We start from the raw sequence: 24,618 nt of genomic DNA on the forward strand, positions 1-24,618 counted from the left end.
TTCTTTCTTTCTTTCTTTCTTTCTTTCTTTCTTTCTTTCTTTCTTTCCATCTTTCTTTCTTCCTTCCTTTCTTTGAGAGAGAAAGTGCACGCACACATGAGACAGGGGAGGAGCAGAGGGAGGGGCCAAGCAGACTCTACCCTGAGTGCAGAGCCCATCGCAGGGCTTGATCCAAGACCCCACCCAAGACCATAACCCTAGCCAAAATCAGGAGTCTGATGCCCAACTGACTGAGCCACCCAGGCACCCCTTAATTGATTTTCCTGAATACACCATTTGCGTTTTACTCACTGATCCAATAGAAAAAATGTTTTTCTTTAAACAAATAAGTTAAGACCATTTATATTTATTGATACAAAAGATGTTTGGTGTTAATATTGTCATATTATTTTAAGTTTTATTTTCTTTTTTAGCTCTATGTTCATATATTAAAAGTATTTTACTATGCAGTCTGTTTTGTTTGGTATTTTTGTAGTTACCCTGATATTTAGGAAAGTTTACATTTTGGCTTAGTGACTAATTTTAGGTATCTTATTTTTAATTACATTTTTTTCTACTCGTTTGCTGCTAATGTAAAAAAATACTGTTCCTAGAAGAGAACACAGGCAGTAATTTCTTTGACATCAGCCTTAGCAACATTTTTCTAGATATATCTCCTAAGACAAGCAAAATTAAACTTAAAAAACTCAACACCCAAAAAACACAAAAAATCCAGTCAAGAAATGAGCAAAAGACATGAACAGACATTTCTCCAAAGAAGACATACAAATGGCCAACTGACACATGAGAAAATGCTCCACATTATTCGGCATCAGGGAAATACAAATCAAAACTACAATGAGATACCACCTCACACCAGTCAGAATGGCTAAAATTAACAACTCGGGAAGCAATAGGTGTTGGTGAGGATGCAGAGAAAGGGGAACCCTCTTACACTGTTGGTGCGAATGCAAACTAGTACAGCCACTCTGGAAAACAGTATGGAGGTTCTTCAGAAAGTTAAAAATAGAGCTACCCTATGACCCAGCAATTGCACTTCTAGGTATTTATCCAAAGGATACAGACAGTGATTTGAAGGGGCACCTGCACCCCAATGTTTATAGCAGCAATGTCCACAATAGCCAAACTATGGAAGGAGCCCAGATGTCCATAGATAGATGAATGGATAAAGAAGATGTGGTACACACACACACACACACACGCACACACACACACAAGCACACACACAATGAGATACTACTCAGCCATCAGGAAGAATGAAATCTTGCTATTTGCAACGACGTGGATGGAACTAGAGGGTATTATGCTAAGCGAAATAAGTCAGAGAAAGATAAATATCACATGATTTCACTCATATGTGGAATTTAAGAAATAAAACAGATGAACATAGGAGAAGGGAAGAAATAAGAAAATAAAATGAAAACAGAGATGGAGGCAAACCATAAGAGATTCTTAACTATAGGAAAAAAACTGAGGGTTGCTGGAGGGGAGGTGGGTGGGGGGATGGGGTAACTGGATGTAGAGCATTAAGGAGGGCACTTGATGTAATGAGCACTGTGTATTATATGCAACTGATGTATCACTAAACTCTACCCCTGAAAATAATACACTATATGTTAAATTGATTTTAAATTTAAAAAATTAAAAATAAACTGCCATATGATCCAGTAATTCCACTACTGGGTATTTACCCAAAGAAAGTGGGAACAGTAATCCAAAAACATATATGCACCCCTGTGTTTACTGCAGCATTATTTACTATAGCCAAGATACAGAAGCAACCTAAGTATCTATCAATAGGTGAATGCATAAGGAAGATGTGGTATATATACACAATGGAATATCACACAGCCACAAAAAAGGATGAGATTGTGCCATTTGAGACAACATGGATGGACCTAGAGAGTATTATGCTAAGTGAAATAAGTCAGACAAAGACAAATACCAAATAATTCCACTCAAAAGTGGAATCTAAAAAATGAATAAACAAAAAGCAGAATCAGACCTATAAATACGGAGAACAAACTGATGGTTGCCAGAGGGGAAGGGGTTGGAGTGAGGCAAAATGGGTGAAGGGGAGTGGGGTATACAGGCTTCTAGTTATGGAATGAACAGGTCAGGGGAATAAAAGGCACAGCAGAAGGAATACAGTTGAGCTGGGTGGCTCAGTCTGTTGAGTATCTGATGCTTGATCTCGGCTCAGCTCTTGATCTCAGCTCAGCTCTTGATCTCGGCTCAGCTCTTGATCTCATGGTCTTGAGTTCAAGTCCCATGCTGGGCTCTGCACTGGGCATGGAGCCTAATTAAAAAAATAAAAAGAAAAGAAAAAGGAATACAGTCAATGATATTGTTATAGCAATGTAATGGGACAGAGGGTAGCTATCTATACTAGTGGTGAACATAGCATAATCTATAAACTTGTCAAATTACTAAATTGTACACCTGAAACTAATGTAACACTGTGTGTAACTATACTCAAATAAAAAATGGGGAAAAAAAGAAATACTATTGATTTTTATAAGTTGGTTTTGTATCTGGCCTCCTCACAAACGTTTTTTTTTTTAATTCTAATAGTATGTCTGTTGAATCTGTTGGTTTTATTTCTTCTCTTCCAATCCTTATACAACTTACTTCTTTTCTCCCATTATAGTATTGACCAAGACTTCCAGTTCTATGTTAAACAGTAGCTGGTGAGAGTAAGTATCTAGTCTTATCCTCAATCTTCAAGGAAATGCATCTTAAGTTTCTCCATTTAGTATAAAATATGTTGTAAGGTTTTGGTATGTAACCTTCACCAAGTTAAATTTGCCTTCTGGGGTACCTGGCTGGCTCAGTTGGTAGAGCATGTGACTCTTGATCTCAGGTTCATGAGTTCAAGCCCCAAGTTGGGCATAGAGCTTACTTAAAGAAAAAGAAAAAGAAATTTGCCTTCTATAGCTAGTTTTCATCATAAGTGAGAAGGTAACAACTTATTCTACATTAATTGGGATAATCATACGAGTATTCTCCTTTAGTCTGTTAATGTGGCAGATTACATCAATAGATTTTCTGAGGTTGAACAAATTCTCTTTGCATTCTTGGAATAAACTTGATCTGATTGTGATGTATTATTTAACATACTGTTGGATGCAATTAGCTAATATTTTATTTAGGATCTGTGCATCTATATTCATAATTGAAATGAGCCTATAATTTTCTTTTCTTTTCTTATCCTTGTCTAGCTTTAGACTCAAGGTTTGAAGATTGTACTAAACTAATAAAATGAGCTGGGCAGCTTTCTCTCCTTTTCTATTTTCTGGAATAACTTGTATAAGAAGAAAAGTAACTATTCCTTGTGTGTCTGGCACAATACACCTGTAAACTTATCTGGGCCTGGATTTGGGGGAAAGGGATGATGTCCTTGCATACCATTTCAGTTTCATTAATACTTAGTGGTCTATTCAAGTTCTTTACTTCTTGCTATTCCATTTTTGCCATTTTATATTTTTCTAGGAATTAAATTTTATCTAGATTTTCTAATTATTTCTGCCTAGTTCCTAATAGTCAGGTTTCTGGCTTGACTGCCTAGTGCCTTCATAGACAGGGGCCCTGAAGGAGCAGCATATCTGTCATTTGGGGCCAGAGGTAGTTTGGATACCTTTGTACTTCCAGCAAAGCAATGGCTCTGTGTGCTTTGGAAATTCGTGATTGTATATGAATGTGTGCACTTTTATAAATGTGTGTGTTTACACCTGATGCTCTAGTGTGTTTCTATTTATATGAAAATTGACGAAAAGAAAATTTTTCAAAGGGAAATTAGCTGGATGATTCTCTGTGTAGCTATTTTTCTGTGTCTATTTCTGAGCTGTGGGGGTAATTCCATGGGTCTCTCAGTGTCTCTGTGTATGTCTGCATCTCTGCCAGTGTTGATTCATTCTGGGTGTTTTTCAATGTCTCAGAATATCTGCAGCTATGAGGGTTCGTGATTCTGTGTACATCTTTATGTCTCTGCAAAAGTCTGTGTCTCTAAGTGTGGGGGGTGCAGATTCTGTATGCATCTCTGTGTTTCACTGTAGAAATATATGCATGGAGTGCACATGCTACGTGGCAAGTTCAGACTCTCCAAGTCTGGAAGAAACATTACAACAGGAAATGCTCTGGATTCCAGCTTCCGGATGGAATTTCACTCAGAAAAATACCCCTTCCTGGTCCTCCCAATAACTGCAGCATTCTTTGTCTTTTTTCAAGAGGCTGGGTTGAGGGGGTTTATGCTAACCTTGACCTCAGAGGCCTTGTCTTTCAGGAGGATTTGGCAGAGCCATGAAATTCCACACCCTGCCACTTGCCTCTTGCCAGGCCTACTTCTTCCTCCTAAAGCCTTTTATAGTTCCACATTATCTACCAGACCAATTCTGATCCAAATTCTCCAGCGAGGCCAGGGGCAAACACAGGGAGATGAGGAGAAACAAACAGAATAAGAGTTTTTAGAGTAAATAGATAAAGATTCAATTTGGCAAGAGACGAACAGATAAAGAAATGATAACAGGAGATAATGAGACAGAGACAAAGAAATAGGGCCTGAAAGGTGGGAGCAAATAATTAGAAATGGGGATAAATAAATAAGGATGGGGACAGAGAGATGGAGTGGGCAGGCTGCAAAAAGAGGGACAGAAATGAGGCAGGAAAGTAGGGGAGAGAGAGAGATGAGGTCAGAGAGGCAGCTACATAAAAGATGAGGAGAGAGAGGGACACAGAGATGATAACAGCCAGGTATATAGGAAGGGGGTGTTTGGATGAGATAAACCAAGACAGAAAGAGATAGGGATGAAGATGAGTAGAGAGGTTGATGATGTAGCAGCTGACATTTTTGAGCATTTGTTATGTCTGAGGCATGGCCCTACAAACCGTGCATGTGCTAGTTCATTTAATGCTCACAGTAATGCTGTGAAGCAGGTACTATTATCAGCCCTATTTTACAGATGAGGACACTGAGGCACAGCAAGTCAGAGGCACAACTAAGATTTGAATCCAAACAATCTAGCACCAGTGACTGTACTCCTGACTACTCTGTCAGTGACAAAGAGAGACAGAGGAATGGGGAACTGGGGACAAGTTAGCAAACAGAAACAGATGAAACCTGCATAGGGACAGAGAGATGGAGACAAAAGACAGGCACATGAGGAGAGCAACCCAATAAGAGAGACGGTAAGAGATAGAAAAGGGGTGATAGATGAGGAGAGAATCATATAGGGAAACGAGGGCAAAAAGACCTACATAGAGGGGTAAGAGAGACAGAGACAAAGAGTATAAATATTACAGGGAGGAGGGGAGATGAAAGAATGGAACAGAAAGGTGAGAATAGAGAAAGATAGGAGGGGAAGAGAGACAGATGAATGCAGCAGTACAAACAGAAAGAGGAGAACTGGGAAACAACCAGAGAGAAGTAGGGACAGGGTGATGGAGACAGAAAGGCAGACAGTAAAGAGGCCAAGGAGCCAAAGGAAACTGAAAGAGAAATAGAAAAGACAGAAATTCTGGAACACAGAGAAATTCAGAAACAGATGAGGTAGAGCAATGTGGTATTATATATATGAGGACAGAGACCCAGACCAAGATGAGAACCATAAGTTAGATAGGGATGGGATGGAGACAAGGCAATCCTCAACATATGCAATATAAAAAGAATGGAGCAAAAAGAGAAGAGAGATGAAAAGAGAATAGGAGAGACAGGGAAGAGAAACCACCAGAGAGATGTAAACAGAGAGACAAGAGAAAACAAAATGTAGACCGAGATGGGGGGTGTCTGAGAGGTGGTCAACAGTGATGGTGAACTTGGTGGGAGAGACAGTCAAAAATAAGAAAGAGAAATAGAGACAAAGATAAGGTCATCTTGATTCGACAACCTACAAGTCTCTTGGATATATCAGGGCTGGCACTGGGCAGTGTGGTACCCACTAGACTATGAGCTTAGGAAGGCAAAGCCCTGGCCTTTGTTATTCACTACTGTATCCTCTACCCACAATATAGTCCCAATCATATGGGGGACTACTGTTTGTTAAATATTAGGTCCCAGAAAATGTGCATGCATTGCATGGATTTTGTCATTGAATCCTTACAACTCTGACGTAGTAGGTATTGTTATCATCATTTCCAGTTTACAGATGGGGAAACTGAGACCCAGAGTGATGAGTAACTTGGCCAAGGTCACACAGAGGAACTAGGAGTGAAGCTCAAGCCGGATCCAATGGCAAAAGTATTTCATGAACCAAGGATTAGGATGAGTCTTTCCCTGACCATGTACTTGAGGTGCAAACAAATTCTAGTCTGCCTGATTCCAAGGTCTACACGTTTGACCACCATGACACACTGCTTCAGTGAAGGCTTGCTGACACTGATGGAAGCCTGCTAAGCCAAGGTGCACATGTCCTGACACCTCACCCTCTGGAGCTCCCTCCATCCAGTGAAGAAGGCTAACCTGCCTAGCTCAGAGAAACTTGAAAAAGTCCTATGAGTGGCAGTAATAAACTTCTGTGGAAGAACCCCAGCCTGGGGCAATCAGAGAATGAATGCTTCCTGGAGGAGGAGGTAGTTCAAAGAGGCCAGAAGCAGATTTACACAGAAGTCAGTGAAGGTTCAGGACCCCTTATTTGCACAGGTCCCTTCAAAGGCCCTGCTTAACAATCAGTGAAAAATCAAAGAGTACTAGGGATTCGTTACTTTTCAAGAAAATTGAAATGCCCTAACATCTTACAGCTCATATATGAAGGAAACCAAACAGAAGTTTTCCCAAATTTGACAAGTCCTAAAAATGTACATTATTGTGAAGCTTAAAATTTTTTAACTATCAATAGTAAAAAAACAAATTTCTATCGACCATGCTATTAAGAAAGTCTAATATTTTTATTCTTTCTGCAGAAAATGGCCTTACCTCATGCTTCAGTGACAAGATTGAAGCCATTGGACATCAGGAATGGTTCCTGGGCCCTCATTTTCCCACCACCAAATCTCTAAACCTCCCAGTAACTGTGTTCATCCTTGTCTTGTTCCTAACCAGTTACAATGAGGGGCCTGAAGACCTCTCCTCCTCTTGTCTCAGATCCCAACCCCTCCTTTCTCTTCCTCTTCTGCATCTTGTCCTCTCCCTCTCTACTGGATCATTCCCAGCAGCAAATGAGCATAGTCTACTATCTCCTATCTTTAAAAAAAATCATTCTTTGACCCTCCTCCTACCATCACCTTATCTCTCTGGGCTCTGTTCCCATTCACAGCCAAGTTTCTCAGTGGAATTGCCTATACACCTAGCTCTACTTCAATGGGGATGAGGGAGGTGTTCTGTTCCCTTTGATCTCAGGGAGGGTCCTGTAACAAATTACACTCTCACCAGCCCTCTATACAATTATTACTGTTTGTTAAATTAATTTTATTTTTCAGTATATACTTTAAGTATTTTAGAATCTACATATACAGACAGTTTGAATAAATAATAAATATCTGTATACCCATCACCTAGCTTCAAAACCAGATCATTTTCAATGACAAAACCCCCTGGGTACCCTCCCCAGCCACATTTCTTTCCCCTCCCTGAGGTAACCACTGTTCTGAATTTTTCATTTTTCATTCTTTGCTTTTCTGTATAGTTTTATAACATATGACTGTATCCATATATTGCATAATTTTTCATGTTTTTCAACTTTACATAAACATATTCTTCCATAACTTTTTTGAATCAGCATTAGGTTTTCTGAGTTTCATCCATGTTATTATGTGTAGCTAGAGTTCATTCATTTTTTATTTCTTTATAGTATTCCATCGTATAAATATGTCTGAATTTATTCATCCCATGCTTGTTTCCATTTCTTGCTGTTACTAACAGGCTTTGGTGAATATTCTTGTAGTGTCTCCCAGTACACATGTGCAAGGATTTCTCTAGGGAAGCAATTCTCAAATTTTTTGATCTCAGGACTTCCTTTACATTCTTAAAATTCACTGTAAGATAAATAAATAAATGTTTAAAAAGGGGGGGGAGCCTGGGTGACTCAGTAGGTTAAGCGCCTGACTCTTGATTTTGGCTCAGGTCATGATCTCAGGGTCATGAGATCGAGCCCCCACCCCACCCAAGGCTCCGAGTCTACTTGAGATTCTCTCTCTCCCTCTCTCTCTCTTCCCCTCCCCCCCACACTCGTGCATGCTCTCTCTCTCTCTCAAATAAATAAATCTTTAAAAAAAATCACTGCAAGACCTCAAAGAGCTTTCACGAATGTGGGTTTTATCAATTGATACTTGCTGCATTAGAAATTAAAACTGCAAAAGCTTCAATATATTAATTAAAAATAATAATAAATCCATCATTTTCAAATAAATAACATATTTCATGAAAAATAACTATTTTCCAAAACAAAAATAATTCAGTGAGAAGAGTGGCATTGTTTTACGTTTTTGCACATCTCTTTAGCATATGGCTTAATAGAAGACAGCTGGATTCTCATATCTGCTTCTGCATTCAATCTGTTGTGTTATCTAGAACACTCCACTCTACAGTCTTGAGAGAATGAGAGTAAAAGAAGCAAATAACACCTTACTAGCATTATGGTTTTGGCTCCCTGCCCCCCACTTCTGCCCCCAGGATAACCCAGACCACACAGGGAGAACCACTGCTCTAGGATATATACCTAAAAAGGCTGGGTCATAGAATATTTGCATCATTCAGCTTTACTAGAAAACGTCCAGCTTCTTCTAGAGTGGTTGTATCAATTTACACTCTTACCAATGGTGTATCCATTCCCTCTTCATCCATTCTGGTGTTCACCCCTACCACTCCACCAAAACTGCTATTAAGGTCACTACCAATATCCGTGTTGTCATATCCAATGGACCCTTTTCAATCTTTGTCTTAGTTGACTTCTCAGTACTCTTTTCAAAAATCTCCAACACAACCCTAGTTATATCCCGATCTCTTTATTTCTTTCTCAGTCTCCTTGCCACCTCCTGCTCCTTCACCCAGTCTCTAAAGTTGGAGTTCCTTTGAGCTCAGTCAAGGATCCTCTTTCTTTCCCTTTGCTCTCTTTCAGACTGACCTCTTCTCTTGTGGCTTTTAATGCCATCTCTATAGTGACAACTCTCATTTATATCTGAAACTCAGACCTCTCCTCTGGGATGTATACACCATTACCTGCTTTGACCTCTCCACTTGATTATCTTAAGGGACTGTAGAACTGAACCCTTGATCTTCCCCCTGAAACCCTGTTCTTCTTTCTGTCTTCCTCATCTCAATGAATGACCTAGCCCACATCAGATCCATGGGAGGCATCAAAGATGCCTCCCTCTCCCTCCCTCCCCCAAGCCACCACACCAACGCCTTTCAATTCTAAATATCTCCCAAATCTGTCTACATCTCTCCATCTCCACAGCCACCACTTTAGTCCACTTACCATTATCTCTGACTACAGTAGGCTTCTAATCTTGCCCACCTCTAGTTCAATCCACAGCAGCCAAAGTACTCTTTTTAAATCATACCACTTCAATCCCCAATTAAAAACCTTTCAGTGTAGGGTATTTCAGCATTTGGGAGATGTGAATTATCTACAAAAGAGATACTAGCAATGTCCACAATAGCCAAACTATGGAGAGAGCCAAGATGTCCATCAACAGATGAATGGATAAAGAAGATGTGGTATGTATATATATATATATATATATATATATATATATACACACACACACACAATGGAATATTATGCAGCCATCAAAAAAACCCCAAAATCTTGCCATTTGCAATGACATGGATGGAATTAAAGGGTATTATGCTAAGTGAAATAAGTCAATCAGAGAAAGACAAGTATCATATGATCTCACTGATATGAGGAATTTGAGAAACAAGACAGAGGATCATAGGGGAAAGGAGGGAAAAAATGAAACAAGATGAAACCAGAGAGGGAGACAAACCATAAGAGACTCTTAATCTCAGGAAACAAACAGGGTTGCTGGAGTGGTGGGGGGTGGGAGGGATGGGGGGCTGGGTGATGGACACTGGGGAGGGTATGTGCTATGGTGAGCACTGTGAATTCTGTAAGACTGATAAATCACAGACCTGTACTTCTGAAACAAATAATGTTCTTAACAAATATGTTAAGAAGAAGAAGACAGTAGGAAGGGAAAAATGAAGGGGGGGAATCGGAGGGGGAGATGAACCATGAGAGACTATGGACTCTGAGAAACAGAGAGGAGGGGATGGGGGGATGGTTAGCCCAGTGATGGGTATTAAGGAGGGCACGTACTGCATGGAGCACTGGGTGTTATACGCAAACAATGAATCATGGAACACTACATCAAAAACTAATGATGTAATGTATGGTGACTAACATAATATAATAAAATTAATAAAAAATAGAGATACTATTTCATCATGTTTCAGTTTATATGATACAACCTGAAACAAAAGTTTCATGAAAGAAACTTACCCTTCCTACATGATTCTATGGTACATCAATATTTTTTATTCTTATCTCAACTTGATCTCAGTACCTTCTGCAGTTTGACCCTTTTAAGTGCTTTTAAGCACTGCTTCAATACCTTTCCATTGCTCACAGAATAAGATCCATTCTCCTTACCATGGCCTATAAAGCCCTACATAATATGGCTCCTGCCTACCTCTTTGACCTCATATCTTACTCCTCTCACTCTCAGCTCACTATGCTCCAGCCACAGTGGCCTTCCTACAGTTCCTAAGTATACCATTTACATTTCTCCCCAGGGCCTTCCCACATGTTGTGTCCTCTGTGTGAAACACTTTTGCCTCTACTCATCGGCTAACTCCCACTCCTTCACATTCAGCTTAAATATCAGGCCTTGCCTGACCCCTCAGACTTAATTGCCCCCACCCGTTACTCTCCCTCTCATATCACCCTGTTCTATCTCTTTATATAGCCTTATCACAATTTGTAATTATGTGTGTGTTTATGTGTTATAATTATGTGTTTGTTCACTTCCCGTCCTTTCCAGCACCAGACCATAAACTCATGGTCTTGTTCACATCTGTCTTATTCACTGCTGCATAGCTAGTGCCTCACACGGTGCCTGGCCCATGGTATGTGCTCAAAAAGACATTCATCAAATGAGCAGAGATCGGAAGAACAAACGAAGTGGAACTGGGGAAATGTGGAGTTTCACGCAGAGGCAACAGCATATGCAAAGACTCAGAGGCTAAAGAGACTAAGGAATGGTCTAAGACTTTCAACTTAGACTCAAGAATGAAGCCTGGAGAGGCTGCCAGCATCAAATAAATCATCAAGGGTGCAGCTTAATCTTCCTTGTTGAAGAAGGTAGGTTTCCTTTTGAGCCCGTGGGGACTCATTGAAGGGTTCTAAATATGAGAGGGATATGAGTTGATTTACCTTTTGAAAAAATCACACCACCTACAATGGAGAGAAGGGATTCCAGGGAGTAAGACTGAAACAGGGAGGCTGTGACAGTATACCAGTTTAGATGTGGTGCTGGCCTATACTAGGTTCATGTCAGCAGAAATGAAGAGACTGCATAAATAAATATGGGAGATATTTGAGAAGTAAACATGACAAGATTTGGTGATTGCATGGGGGTGGAGGAGAGAGAAGAGTCGGGGTATAACTCAGGTTTCTGCTTTGGGGTCATTCACAAAAGTAATGTACAAAGAAGGACAAACAGGTTGGGAGGAGGATGCCTTGAGGTGGTAAAAAACTGAGGTTTTAGGTGCTTCTGGAGTGCTCAGGTAGAGCTGTCTAATAACCAGTTGAATGCATGGGTCAGGAGAAATATCTGGACTTGAGGTATCAATATGGGAGTCATCAGCAAAGAGATGATAATTGAAGCCATGGGAGCGAATGTAATAATTGAAGGAAAGAGCATAGAAAGAGGAGAGAGCTCAGGCCAAATCCCTAAGGAGCACTGCCGTTTAAGGGTTAGACAAAGAGGAGCCTGGAAAGTAACGAGGAATTTAAACAAGGTGGGTATTTACCTCAAAGACACAGTTGTAGTGAAAAGAAGGGCCATATGCACCCCAATGTTCATAGCAGCAATGTCCACAATAGCCAAACTGTGAAAAGAGCCAAGATGCCCTTCAACAGATGAATGGATAAAGAAGATGTGGTCCATATATACAATGGAATATTACTCAGCCATCAGAAAGGATGAATACCCAACTTTTACATCAACATGGATGGGACTGGAGGAGATTATGCTAAGTGAAGTAAGTCGAGCAGAGAAAGCCTATTATCATATGGTTTCACTTATTTGTGGAACATAAGGAATAGCATGGAGGACATTAGGAGAAGGAAGGGAAAAAGGAAGGTGGGGAAATCAGAGGGAGAGATGAACCATGAGAGACTATGGACTCTGAGAAACAAACTAAGGGTGTTAGAGGGGAGGGGGGTAGGAGGATGGGTTAGCCCGGTGATGGGTATTAAGGAGGGCATATACTGCATGGAGCACTGGGTGTTATACGAGAACAATGAATCGTGGATCACTACATCAAAAACTAATGATGTATTGTATGGTGACTAACATAACAGAATAAGATAAAATTTAAAAAAAAATAAACAAAGCAGTAGAAGAAAAAGTGCGAGTGTGGTGTCATGGAAGTGGTTTAAGGAGGAGGGAGTGGTCACAAGTGCCAGATACTACCAAGAAGTCAAGTAGGATAACCTCTGAAAAGATTCTATTATATTTTGTGAGCTAGGCCATGGCAGACCTTGATGAGAGAGCAGTATTAGGCAAGTAGTGGAGGCAGATTGGAGTGGGTTGAAAGATAAATGAGAAGTGGGAAAATGAAGAGAGTTAAGTGTAGGCAACTCTTCTGAGAAGCTTACAGAGAGGAGAAGAGAAGGTGGTGGTTGGAGAGGGAGGCTTTTCAGCAATTGTTTACTTGTTTTCAGATGGAAGAGACCAACCTGAATATGTTTAGATGATGATGGGAAGGGGCAAGGACTCTGTAGGTTTGGTAGCAAGAAGTCCAGAACTTCCTTTCAGTGACTTCTGTTTACTCTGTGAAGTAGGACCTGGTCGGGTCATCTGCTGAGGCTTGGGGGCAGATGGAAAAGTTGGGGGTTTGAGGAGAAGGGAGGTTTGAAAGGGCCGCTGTGGAGCACGGGGGAAAGAGCAGCCGAGGGACACAGTAAAGTTGTGGGTCAGTACTGAGGGCCTCATAGATGATGGGGACCATGAGTTTATAGTGGCACAAATCCGTGAGACTGAACGGTTTTCTCCAGCACTGTTTAGCTGCCTTTGCGCAGGCATGGAAAAAGCGGACAGTTGGACTGATCCAAGGTTGGGATGTTGCCAGGCGGATGCAACAATCCTGAGAACTGAGGCTTTTGGCAAGAGAGTGGCGAAGTTAAGGACCATAAGGTCTGGTCTGAGCAGAGTGAAGTGTATCAAAGACAAGTCCTCTATGAGCCAAGCACTAGGGAGACTCTGGAACCTGTGGAAAGGTTTCTGGAAGAGACTGAAGGACGAGCAGACAGAGGAAGACCTGAGAGAGGGACAGAAAGGCACATTAGGGGGTTTGAGCCCAGAGACTTGCCTGTGTGGGACCACAGAGGGATGGGGAACGAAGGCCGAGGGGAATGTTTAAGGGGGAGGAGGGCCTTTGAGGGCGGTCGCAGCGAGAAGCGAGGCGGGTCCGAGGCAGGGGGCGTGGCCAAGCGCAAATCCCGGGCGAGGGGGCGGGGCCCGGGTAACTGGGTCCCAGCGCCGCTGTGGCTGCGGCTGCCTCAGCGACGGCTCCCGCCTCCCCACCCCCCTTCGCCGTCTCCTTCCTGCCCGCCGCCGCGGAGACCTAGGCCGAAGCTGTTACCCTGCCCCCGCGGCTGAAGCATCGTCCAGAGGGATTGGCTGAGGGCGAGCCCCGCAGCCCAAGCGCGCGACGCACACGCGCGCCCCCCGCCAGCGCCATCCTCTCCTCCCTCCCTCCCCTGCCCTGCCCTCCCTTCCCCTCCCCTCCGCCCCCCAGCCTCCGCTGCGGCGGGAGGAAGAACCCTTTCCGACCAGTCAGAAGAGCCCAGATCGATTCCCATTCGGGGAGAAAGAGACCCCGCACACCGAACAAACCGACCGCTCGCCCCGGGGCCACGGAAGTGGCTCGCCTCCTAAGAGGGAGCCCGCGCCGAGCGCAGCCCCCCGACCCTCACCCAGCCGCTGCCGCATAGACAGCGCTCCTCAGCGGGCCCCCGGCCCCGCCGAGCCCAATCCCCGCGCAGGGCCCGGGCTGGCGATGCCTGGCACGGCAGCGGCGGTGGCTGCGGCTGCTGCTGGTACTGCCACTGCTGCCACGGCTGCTGGCCCGGGCCCGGGCCGGGGGCTTGAATCTCCGCAGTGGGGCTGAGCCCGCAGCCCCGCCCCCCGAGCCTGAGGCCGCTGCTCTGCCGGGCGCCGGGCCTCCTCCGCCCGCGCCTCCGCCCCAGGAGCTGGAGCCAAGCGGGGAGCCCGGGCCCCGCGCCCAGGCCCGGACCATGCATGGCCACCGAGCCCCGGGGGGCGCCGGGCCTTCCGAGCCCGAACACCCAACCACGAACGCCTCCGGCGCCGCTCCACCGGTCAGTGCCGACACGGACCCTGGGGCCTCCGAGCCGGGACTGCCGGTGCTTAGGGGCTCAAGCTCCGCTCTCGGCGGCCCCCTGGATCCCCAGTTTGCCGGACCCTCGGACGCCAGCCTGGGCGCTGCTCCAGGCCCCCGGGTCTTACCCTGCGGCCCCAGTCCACAGCACCACCGGGCCCTGCGCTTCTCCTACCACCTGGAGGGCTCTCAGCCCCGGCCTGGTGAGTGATCCAGAGAGCATGGGAGCCTGGGCCACGGGCCTGGTACTGGGAGCGGGTTCTTGTTCTCGGGCCCTCTAAGCCCCACCTCGGAGCCGGCCCGCTCACCCTGGCCCCTCGAGTCTTCTCAACCCCCACCCCCTTCCCTCGCTCCTCTTCCGTCCAGTCCTTTCAACCTCTGTCCGCGGTCTCCTCTCTCTGTCCCTTTGCCCCCTCAACCCTTCCCACCCCCTTCTTGTCTATCTGCTGAGACTAATGGGAGAAGGAGCACTCCAAGAAAAACGGTCAGAATTGCAAAGCAGTAAGGGGAATTTGGTTGGGGGAACGGAGTTTGGGAGAATAGGAGAAAAGGAGTCTCCCATTTGCCAAGCGCCTACATTGTGCCAGGCACTGGGCTGGGTGCTTTGTATGGGCTCTCATATCATCTTCAGGAGCTTCCTGTGAAGTAGGTATCATTAGCCCCATTTTGTAGGGTAGGAAACTGAAGCCCAGAGAAGTTAAGTAACTTGCCCAACGTCCCACAGCTAGAATGGAGCCAGGATTTAAAACCAGATGCATTTGAGTCCAAAGTCTGTGGTCTTTCTCTTTCCCCAAACTGAGGTTGGAGACCATGAAAGTAATGCCAAGCCTTCTGCTTATGTGATTTTCTCCTGTACTGTTCAGCAGCTCTGGAGTATGAGTGGAAAAAAAAAGAGAGAGAGATGGTGGATTGATCCAGGTTGGGGTTTTGCCAAGGTGTGTGTGGCGGGAGGACCAGGGAAGGAGGGAGTAGAAGGTGCTGATGAGCGAGATAGGTGGAGGAGGTGGGCCTTGGGGGTCAAGCTGGAGGGGAGGGCTGGAAGGGCTGATAAGTAGGGAGACAGCAGAAGGGGTGGGGGGCAAAGTCAGCTGTAGCAGAGCTGTAGAGCTGCAGGGCTGCAAGGATGGTTGTAAAGAGAAATCAGGATGCTCGAACTTGGATTCGCAGAGGTGGAGCAGCTCTGGGTCAGGCTGGGGCCACAGACTACTGCCTGGAGAGGCATTTGCCCTGCACAGACCTGAAAGTCTGAGGAGTCCAGCAGGGCCACCCCCATCTGGGGACATCCCCATGTGGACCTGAACCCAGGAGCCACAGAGAAAGAGCAGTGTATTTCTGGTCTGCCTTCCACTGGAACACTGACAGAGCTGTTGAGCGCCTGGGACCCCCCCCCTCCCCCAGGGCTCACATCCCCAGCCTCCATAGGTCTCTGGGACTGTGGCCCAGCACAGTTAGCAGTAGTGAAACAAAGCACTGGCAAGATGTGCCCCTTACTGCTGTTGTGACCTTGGGCTAGTCATGGAACCTCTGGGAGTTTCCAGGGGCTCCTTCAGTGTGGGCTGGAGATATCCAGCTGACAAGAGGCCTTTAACGCCCTGCCCTGCGTTCGCTCCTGCTAGCTTCCCAAACACCCCTTGACAGACACTGTGTGGAGCAGGCTACTTGGCTGCCCCTACTACAGCACCTTCTTTCAAATCCCAAAACAAGCCACAAGGACTCCCACCTCAGGGTCTTTGCGTCTGCTTTTCCATCTGCCTGGCAGCTCTTCCCCCTGCTCTCCACCTGGCTTGTTCTTCATCTTTCAGGTCTCAGCTCAGATGTCACCTCCTCCAGAGACCCTCCCTGACCACTTTGGGGGGTGGTGCACTTGTGAGTCTCCATCACAGCTTCCGTCCTTGCCCTTCGTACAGTCTGAAATTATCTTATTGTATGTGTCCACTTGTTTATTGGCCATCTTCCTCCACTAGAAGGTGAACTCTGTGAGGGCAAGGGGATTGTATCTGTTTTGTTCACTGTTGTATCCCCAGTGAGTAGGGCAGTGCCTAGCACACAGTAGGTGCTCAATAAATCCTCGTTGAACAAATGCCTGAACAGATATGAAGGGAGCACATAGTAGGCCCTCAGGAACTATTGTCTAAAAGAAGGACAACGGAATTCCTGGCCTCCAGATGCTCTTGGTCTGAGAGTCAGTAGCTGGGCAGCGTCTTGACCCCTGGTCTCTTAGCCTCTGATTGCTGCTGCTACCGCTGCCACCCCCATGGCGGTGATTCGGAGTTGCTGTCCCACATCCCACTCTCCCAGTCCTTACACATTACCAGTCACAATACCCAGCCTGAACTCCCCTCCTCCCCAAAAAAAGCAAAACAAAGTTTCCAGGATCCTTTTTGCCAGTCAAATCCCTGTGTCTGTAATTGGTGGCTGTCTATATATGTATATACTCCAAGATGGGGATTAAGAATAAGAAGAGTGTTAGGGAAAGACCTGGCTTCCCAACCAACCATTCCTACGTGACTCACCATGTGACCCTGGGTGAGTGACTTCCCTAAGCCTCGATTTCCCCATCTATAGAATGCCTCGAGAAGTCTATGAGATACTGGTGAGAAACCTGCAGAATAAAATGAAATTTTTTAAAAATAAGGGGAAAACCTTCTGAAGAGGAGGTGGAGGAATTACTCAGGCCCTGGCAAAGCAGGCGCCGGGCCATGTGATTCACAGCAGCATGGGGTGTGAGAGGCCCGCCTCCCCCACTGCCCAGCCGGCCCAGGGGTAGGCACAAGTGACTTGCTTCTCTCTCCACAGGACTCGCCTATAATTGGCCCAAAGAGGGCAGGGTTGGTGGTTGTAGGGTGTGTGTGTGTGTGTGAGAGAGAGAGAGACAGAGACAGAGACAGAGACAGAAAGAGGGAGAGAGAGAGAGTCCTCTCAATTAAAGGGTTGAACATTTTAGTCCACATGTTAAGATTTCTGTGTGCCTGCCGACTTCCTCCCTCAGACTGCTGAGGCTTTTATTGAATCACCACCCATAGGGACCAGTGACCCATCCTGGTGGGGGGGGGGGTGCTCTTAAAAATAATACAGTTGATCCTTGAACAATGGGGGAGTTAGGGTTATGAGCCCCCATGCCCCTACTTGCACAGTCAAAAAATCTGTGTATAACTTTTGACTCCCCCAAAACATAACTACTAATAGCCTACTTTTGACCGGAATCCTTACCAATAACATAAACAGTCAAGTAACAAATCATTTTGTATATGTATTATACACTTTATTCTTAAAGTAAGCCAGAGAAAAGAAAGTGTTATTAAGAAATCATAAGGAAGAGAAGGGGCACCTGGGTAGGCTCAGTCAGTTAAGCGTCTAACTCTTGATTTCAACTCAGGTCATGATATCAGGGTGGTGAGATCGAGCCCCACATTGGGCTCTGTGCTCAGCAGAGTCTGCTTGGGATTTTCTCTCTCCCTCTGCCCCTCCCCCCACTTGCACACGCACTCTCCCTCTCTCTCTGTCTAAAATAAATAAATAAATCTTAAAAAAAAGGAAAGAAAATCATAAGGAAGAGGAAATACATTTATAGTACTATACTATATTTATTGAAAGAATCCACATATAAGTGGACCTGTGCAGTTCATACCGTGTTGTTCAAGGGTCCACTGTAGTTAAATCTTATCCATGTGAAAAACCTTCAATTTCTTCAAAGTGCTTTCTCTTTGAGTTACCCTGATTTCTGGTACGGGGAGGGGGCAATTGTTTTTATACCCATTTTCCAGGTTAATAAAACCTGGAAAGAGATGCCAGAGAGGGCTTTGAGAGAGTCGGAAAGGAGTTCCGAGCCTAGGTTTGCTCACACAGATTTGAGGGAAACCCTACCCTATTCCTCAGTTTTGAGACCTAGAATATCCTTCTGGATGCTGGGTGGGGAGTAGCTTGGGACCTGTCTCAGTCAAAATAGTTGCACCTGATGTAAGAGTCTTTTCATGGGTAGTGGGAGAACTGAGCCAATTGAGGGGGGCAGCAATAGGGCTGGCTCCCTCTAATTTGGAGCCTAGGGCATCATCAGAGACTCCAAGAGTTAGAATGGGAGCTGGAAAGGGCCCTGGACACCATCTGGTTCTGGGTTTCCCAAACTGGGTGAACATCAGAATCCCCTGATGACTTTGAAAAAATAAATGTTATTCCCAGACTCCACCTCAGAGCTCCAGAATCTTGGGGTTGCAATTCAGGAATATATTTTTAAAGCTTCCCAGGTGATTCTGATACACAGCCTAGAGTGGGAACTGATTTTTAGTTGGGGTAGTGGAGGCTCAGAGAGGCAGTTTATTCATGGTCCTACGGTGAATCAGCATGATTAGGGCCAGAAGGATGCATTGGCCTCCCCTCTGAGGCCCTCTCCTCAGGACCCTATGTGGGCCTACCTCCCTGCCTCCCAACCCCAAAGGAAGGCAGGGATCTAAGCTAAAGGGAGTGAGTCAACCCCTCACTCATATACGCACAAACACCGGCTGCCTTAGTTTACCATCTATACCTAGCTCTAGTGAATGGCTGCCATTTGGCACGTCACGTTGGAAAGCAATTGCAGTTCTGGGACTCTAGGCAGGGGAAACTGTAGCATCAGCAGCACCCACCACAGGGCCTGGCCCAAAGCAAGGGCTCTAAAAGGTGTCAGCAGGGTTTGTAGAACGAGGAGGAACATGGAGGGCAGTTCAGGTAAGAATTTCAGTGGGAGGGGCGCCTGGGTGGCTCAGTTGGTTAAGCGACTGCCTTCAGCTCAGGTCATGATCCTGGAGTCCTGGGATCGGGTCCCGCATCGGACTCCCCCCTCGGCGGGGAGTCTGCTTCTCCCTCTGGCCCTCCCCCCTCTCATGCTCTCTCTGTCTCATTCTTTCTCTCTCAAATAAATAAATAAAATCTTTAAAAAAAAAAAGAATTTCAGTGGGAGCAAGGGCACTGAGGCTTGAGGCATGCTGGGAACTGGGAGTGGTATTGAGAGGCCTAAGGGATAAGGCTAGGAAAGGAACTTTATCCTGAGGGCAAAGGGGAACTATGGAAGGGTTTATTAAGCAGGGGAATGACGTGCTCAGAGGTGGGTGTTTGGGAGATCCCCATAGCTACATGTGGAGAGTGGATGGTAGGGATGCAAGAATGGGAACAGGGAGACAGGCAGGTGGGGGTCATAGTCATCCCAGTGATGGGTGATCATAGCTTGGGTTAGAGTGATGGCAATAGGAAGGACAATAAGATCTGAGAGATATTTAGGGGCTAACATGGACAGGCCTTGGTGGTGGCTTGGATGTACAGGCCAAGGAAGAAAGAAAAGTCCAGGATGAGTTTGGGTTGTTGTCTGAAACCAACTACAGTGACCCAGTGGTTGGTGCTGGGGCCATCTACCTGCAAGAGAAGGAGCAGGTTTGAGGGAGGATATTGAGTTTGAAAGGCCTTGGGGGACATCCAGGTGGAAGCGGCCAGCAGGCATCTCGATGTAGGGTTGGAAAGCTCAAAAGAGAGAGGACTGGGCCAGAGATGTTTGGGAATTCTCACCACCAATGCATACCGTGGATCACAAAGCAGCTCATGGGGAGAAGTGTGTGCAGTTCTGGGGGCCAGTCCCATCCCTGAAGACATAGATAGTGAGGTCAGCAGAGTCACACTCAGGTGGGTCATTCATTACCCGCTGAAACTTTGCCTTAGAAATGCCTTGAGGGGGGAGGGCAGTGTTTTAAAGCACATTGGCATAAAGCTGAGACCCATTTCACAGATACCCAGGCTAGTGGCTTGTTGCAAAGAACTGAGGCAGTACTCCTGAAAAGCAAATCAAACACTGATAAAGGAAATTCCTGTGGCTCCCTCAATGTTCTCCCTTTTGAGGGCATCCTGAGAGGTCACAGAGGAAGGTCGCTTTTGGGAAGAAGAGGGGGCTTATGACGGGGGGGGGGGGTGGGCTCTGCTGGGGGTTTTTGGAGAGCAGCAGTTTGAGATTCTGAGGGAATGTCTGGGAAAAGACCCAGATTTGGTTCAGTCAGCTGGGGTCTTCCAAACAAACACAACAAAACATAAAAGACTCTGGATAGCTGGAAAAAGGACTTCCCCAGACAGGACTAAAGGAATTGAAGCTTCCAAGTTGCAGATGGTTGGCACCCCGTTCCTCGGCCCTTTCAGGTACCTCTGTCCCTGTGGGAGGGCCTGGTGGGAGCTACCTGCCTCCTCAGCGGTGAGTGGCAGCTGTGTCCGAGACAGACTCCAACCACAGCTTTGTGGGGGCCAGTTAGCTAAATGCCTTAGGCAGATGTTGAGCTGGCCAGATCCTGGCTGGGTGGGGCTAGGACCTGTCTGGAATGAGGGCAGGAAGCACAGTCTGCCATTGGCCAGCCCAGCAGAGTTATGTTCCCTCCTCTGGAGAGAGCAGACATCCTTGGAGCAGTAAGTCCAGACTCTGGGTTCTAATACCCAGTTCCTTGGACTTGGAAGGCATCGCATCTCCAAAAGGTGCTTCAAAACCCACACAGAGCTGAAGACAAGGATGCAGGACAGTAGCTGAAGGAACCTCAGTGCTCCTGGCTCTGCCACTGGCGCACTGTACCCCACCCCGGGGTCCTTTCCCCTCTCAGGGCCTTAGTTTCCCCATTTATAACCCTGGGACCTGATTATCACATTTGTCTGGTGTATAACACGGCATCAATGAATACTTGGTAATAAATACTTGGCAGATAAGGGAAAGTGAAAGGGGAGGAAGAAGGGCATTTCTTTATTCAACGAATGTTTATTGAAGAGGTACTACGTGCGTGGCCCTGTGCAAGAAGACAGAGCTTCTTCCTAGCAGGGAAGATCTACATGACAAGTAATTGTGAGCACAGATGCTGCAGGAACATATGAGGAGTGGCGTAAGCAGGGAAAAGAGGACACTTGAGTTGAGACTCCAAGGATAAATGGGAGTCCAGAGGTAAGGCAAAGCGGAAAAGCCATTCAGGCCACGGGAACAACATGTGCCAAAGCCCCAGGCGGAAGAGAGCACTTTCGAGGAACAGACAAGAGGCCATTGTGGCTGGAGGGTGGGGGCGGGGAAGTGTTCTTGAGCTGGGCCTTACTTGTCCCCAAGCTCAGGAGGCTGGCGTTCACCCGGGAGGTGAGGGGGAGCCCTTCACAGGGCCACAGGAATTGAAGCCGACTGTTTTCATAGGCTGGTTGTGGTGTGGAGAACGCCTTGTAGAGAGGATGAGAGGGAAAGTAGTTAGGAAGCTGGAGAGTGGGGCAAAGCTTATGGATTCTAAAGCTATGAAAGTCAGGTCTGCTAGGGGTTGGGGTCTGGCTGGATGTGTGAGTTGAGGGAGAGGGAGGAGACCTGGAGAAAGCCCAGCCTCTGGCTTGGAGAACTGCAGGGCTGGATGTGCCCCTCTTGGGATGGGGAAGGCAGGAGGAGGTGCCCCTAGGGGTTGGGTGTGGCTTGGGACACACTGAGTCTGAGGGAGCCCGAAGACAGGGGATGGGGCATCCCGGTGGCAGTGCCCAGCAGGCATCGGCTGTGCCCCGGCCCCCGGGCCCCAGAGTTAAGGGCAGGAGGGTGAGGGGCACAGGTGTGTGGCTGAGGCCCAGAGGGAATTGGGAGGCTCCTCGGGGCGCTGGCAGCCTCCAGCCATCTGTGGTGCCTTCTTGTATGTAGCCTGGGCACAGAAGGGGTTAAGTCACAGAGGGAAGGCTGGCCCCAGGGAGCTGCAGCTGGCATAGCAGCCCTTCCGCTTGGGCCTGCTGGGCACGCAGCAGCTGCCCACACCTCTACCTCTGCCTTCACCTTCACCTTCCCTGCTCCCCTGCCCGAGCTTCTTCCCAGTTCCCCTAGGCAGGGCCTCCCTGCCTAATGCATTCCAGGTGTTGACACAGCCCCAGGGGTGGCAGGAAGTAGGGCAGGGAAGGTGTGGGTCTCTCTTGCTGTGCATCTCTTAGGGGCTCCAGTCTCCAGGCCTCACTGACTGCTTCTGTTCTCTGGAAAATTCCTTCAGGGATCTCTGTTTGGGTCCTGAGTCTCCGGCAGGGTCAGGCAGTGGTGAGAGCGCCCCCCGACCCCCCGGCCCCAGACCCAGCTCTGGCACTTTCTAGCTTCACGTGACCTTGAGCAAGTCTCTTCACCTCCCTGAGCCTCAGTTTTAACATCTGTAAAATGGGGTTATCATGCCCACCTCTCAGTGTTGTCTTAAGAATTTGCCACAGGTAGAGAAAAACCCCGCAGCACTCAGCATGACACATTGTAGCTATGTTCAACAAATGGCCGTGGTCTGCCTTGGTCTGCCCTTTTTGTTTCTTCACATTTGCCTCTCTAAGCCTGCATCCCTCACTGTCCCTGTCTCCCTTCTGACTTGCCCCCCCCTTTACCGTTTCCCTCTCTAGCTGTTGGGCTCTCCACAGTCTTCCTTCCGGTCTTCTCCTTCCTTGTCTTGGTTCCAGTGCCTCTCTCTCTCTTTTTCTCTCTCTCTGCCTTTTTCCCTCATGATCTCTCTGTGTTACTAATTCTCAAATTTGACCAGGCTTCTGGTGACAGGGGAAGGGAAATGGGTGGATCTTGGGATCCCTGGGGTCACACACAGCAGGGGTCAGAGGGGCCATCCCCTAGTGGCTTTGTCCTCACAGGAAGGGAAATCCCAGCCAGCGTGGCAGCCCCAGCACTGGGTAATTACTGCCCCCAGTGCTCCCAGCTGCAGCTCCACTCCCTTCCCTTCCTGTCCTCTGAAGTCCCCAGCCCCTCCTGGGGGTGGAGCAACCACCCCCATCCTTCTCTGGCCTCAGGTCCAGAGACACAGGGAGGAGGTGGGCAGGCCCTGACAGCAGTCCAGCAACTGGAAGAGGGATGGGCTGCCTGTGCTCCCATGTGGCCGTGTGGTGTGTGTGTGTGTGTGTGTGTGTGTGAGCGCGCGCATGTGTGCGTGCATGCACGTGCATGTGTGCACATGTGCCTGGCTGCCTGGCTGTCTTTGTCCCCAAGGGTCTGTTTTGTGTGTATCTTAATGTTCTTATTTCTGTATGTCTGTCTGTATGTTTGAGTGTGTGTCTGTATATGTCTCTCTGTGTCTATGTGTGTCTTTGGGTCTGTATTTGTTGTGTGTTCCTGTTTGCCTGCTTGTGTGTCACCTTGGTTCTGTCTAAGCCCCTGGGAGTTTCTAGATGTTTCTGCATGTGGGTTTCTGTATGTAGATCTCGTGTGTGTGCGTGTGTGTGTGTGTTTCTGTGCCCATGTCTGTCTCTGTATGCCCCCTATGAGGTCTGTATCTTGGTTGTGGTTGTAGTTGGTGTGTGTGTGGGCAGGGATGCCTGCCTGTCTTTTGGCCCTTCCTGCCCTCTTCCTCCTGTTCTGGAACGTTTTTTTTTTTTTTACAAACCCAGGACTCTGTTCATTGTGCCCTCAAACACACTCTTCACCTTCCCACCTAGTATTCCCACCTTTGCTCAATTTCTTCCCTTGCCTGCAGGACCATGCCCAGTCCACCTAAAACCAAAAAACAACAATAACAACAACAAAAACATACCCCATCCTGGATGGCTGAACTCAAAAACCGCCTCCATTAGAAAGTCACCCCATTCCCCCCTCCAAATGTCATTTCTTTCCCAACTCAGCAAACATTGGCTGAGGATGTGCTCTGTGACTCTGGACACAGACATGCTTGGGATCCCATCCCAGCTCTAACTGTGTATCCTCAGACAAGTTATTTTGCTTCTCTGTGTCTCGCTTTTCTTGCCTATAAGATGGAGCTAATAGTACACAGGGTTGTTAGGAGGATGCCATACCGGAAAGCATCAACACAAAGCCTGACCCAGAGTAGGTGCTTAACAAACAGTTGAACCCCCATACTTTATATTCTCCACGAAGAAGTGAACACCTTGAGTTCCAAACAGTTCTGGAGGTTCTTGAAATGCCCTGCTCTCTTCTCCAAGGGTCTTGCACAGGGCAAAGTGTAAACTGGACCAGGTGGAACCAAAGGATCCCAGTTCAGGGAACTGCTGACAAGTGTTGCATGAGCCTGCTCGGGCCCAGAGAAGATTGGGCCCTAGCAGAGGGTGGAAGAAGGGACCTCCAAGGC

At 46.9% G+C, this 24,618-nt stretch overlaps 1 protein-coding gene across 1 annotated transcript in view; it reads left to right on the plus strand.

The window, feature by feature from the left end:
- The first annotated feature begins 14,447 nt into the window (after positions 1-14,447).
- FGD1 (FYVE, RhoGEF and PH domain containing 1) overlaps positions 14,448-24,618 on the plus strand; it is a 40,567-nt gene continuing 30,396 nt past the window's right edge. Inside the window, exon 1 of the mRNA XM_021699697.1 lies at positions 14,448-14,766. Within this exon, the coding sequence (XP_021555372.1) occupies positions 14,460-14,766 (307 nt within the window). The 5' untranslated portion in view covers positions 14,448-14,459. The remainder of the gene's footprint in view (positions 14,767-24,618) is intronic.

The sequence above is a fragment of the Neomonachus schauinslandi genome, chromosome X, assembly GCF_002201575.2.
Source record: "Neomonachus schauinslandi chromosome X, ASM220157v2, whole genome shotgun sequence".
NCBI lineage: Eukaryota > Metazoa > Chordata > Mammalia > Carnivora > Phocidae > Neomonachus > Neomonachus schauinslandi.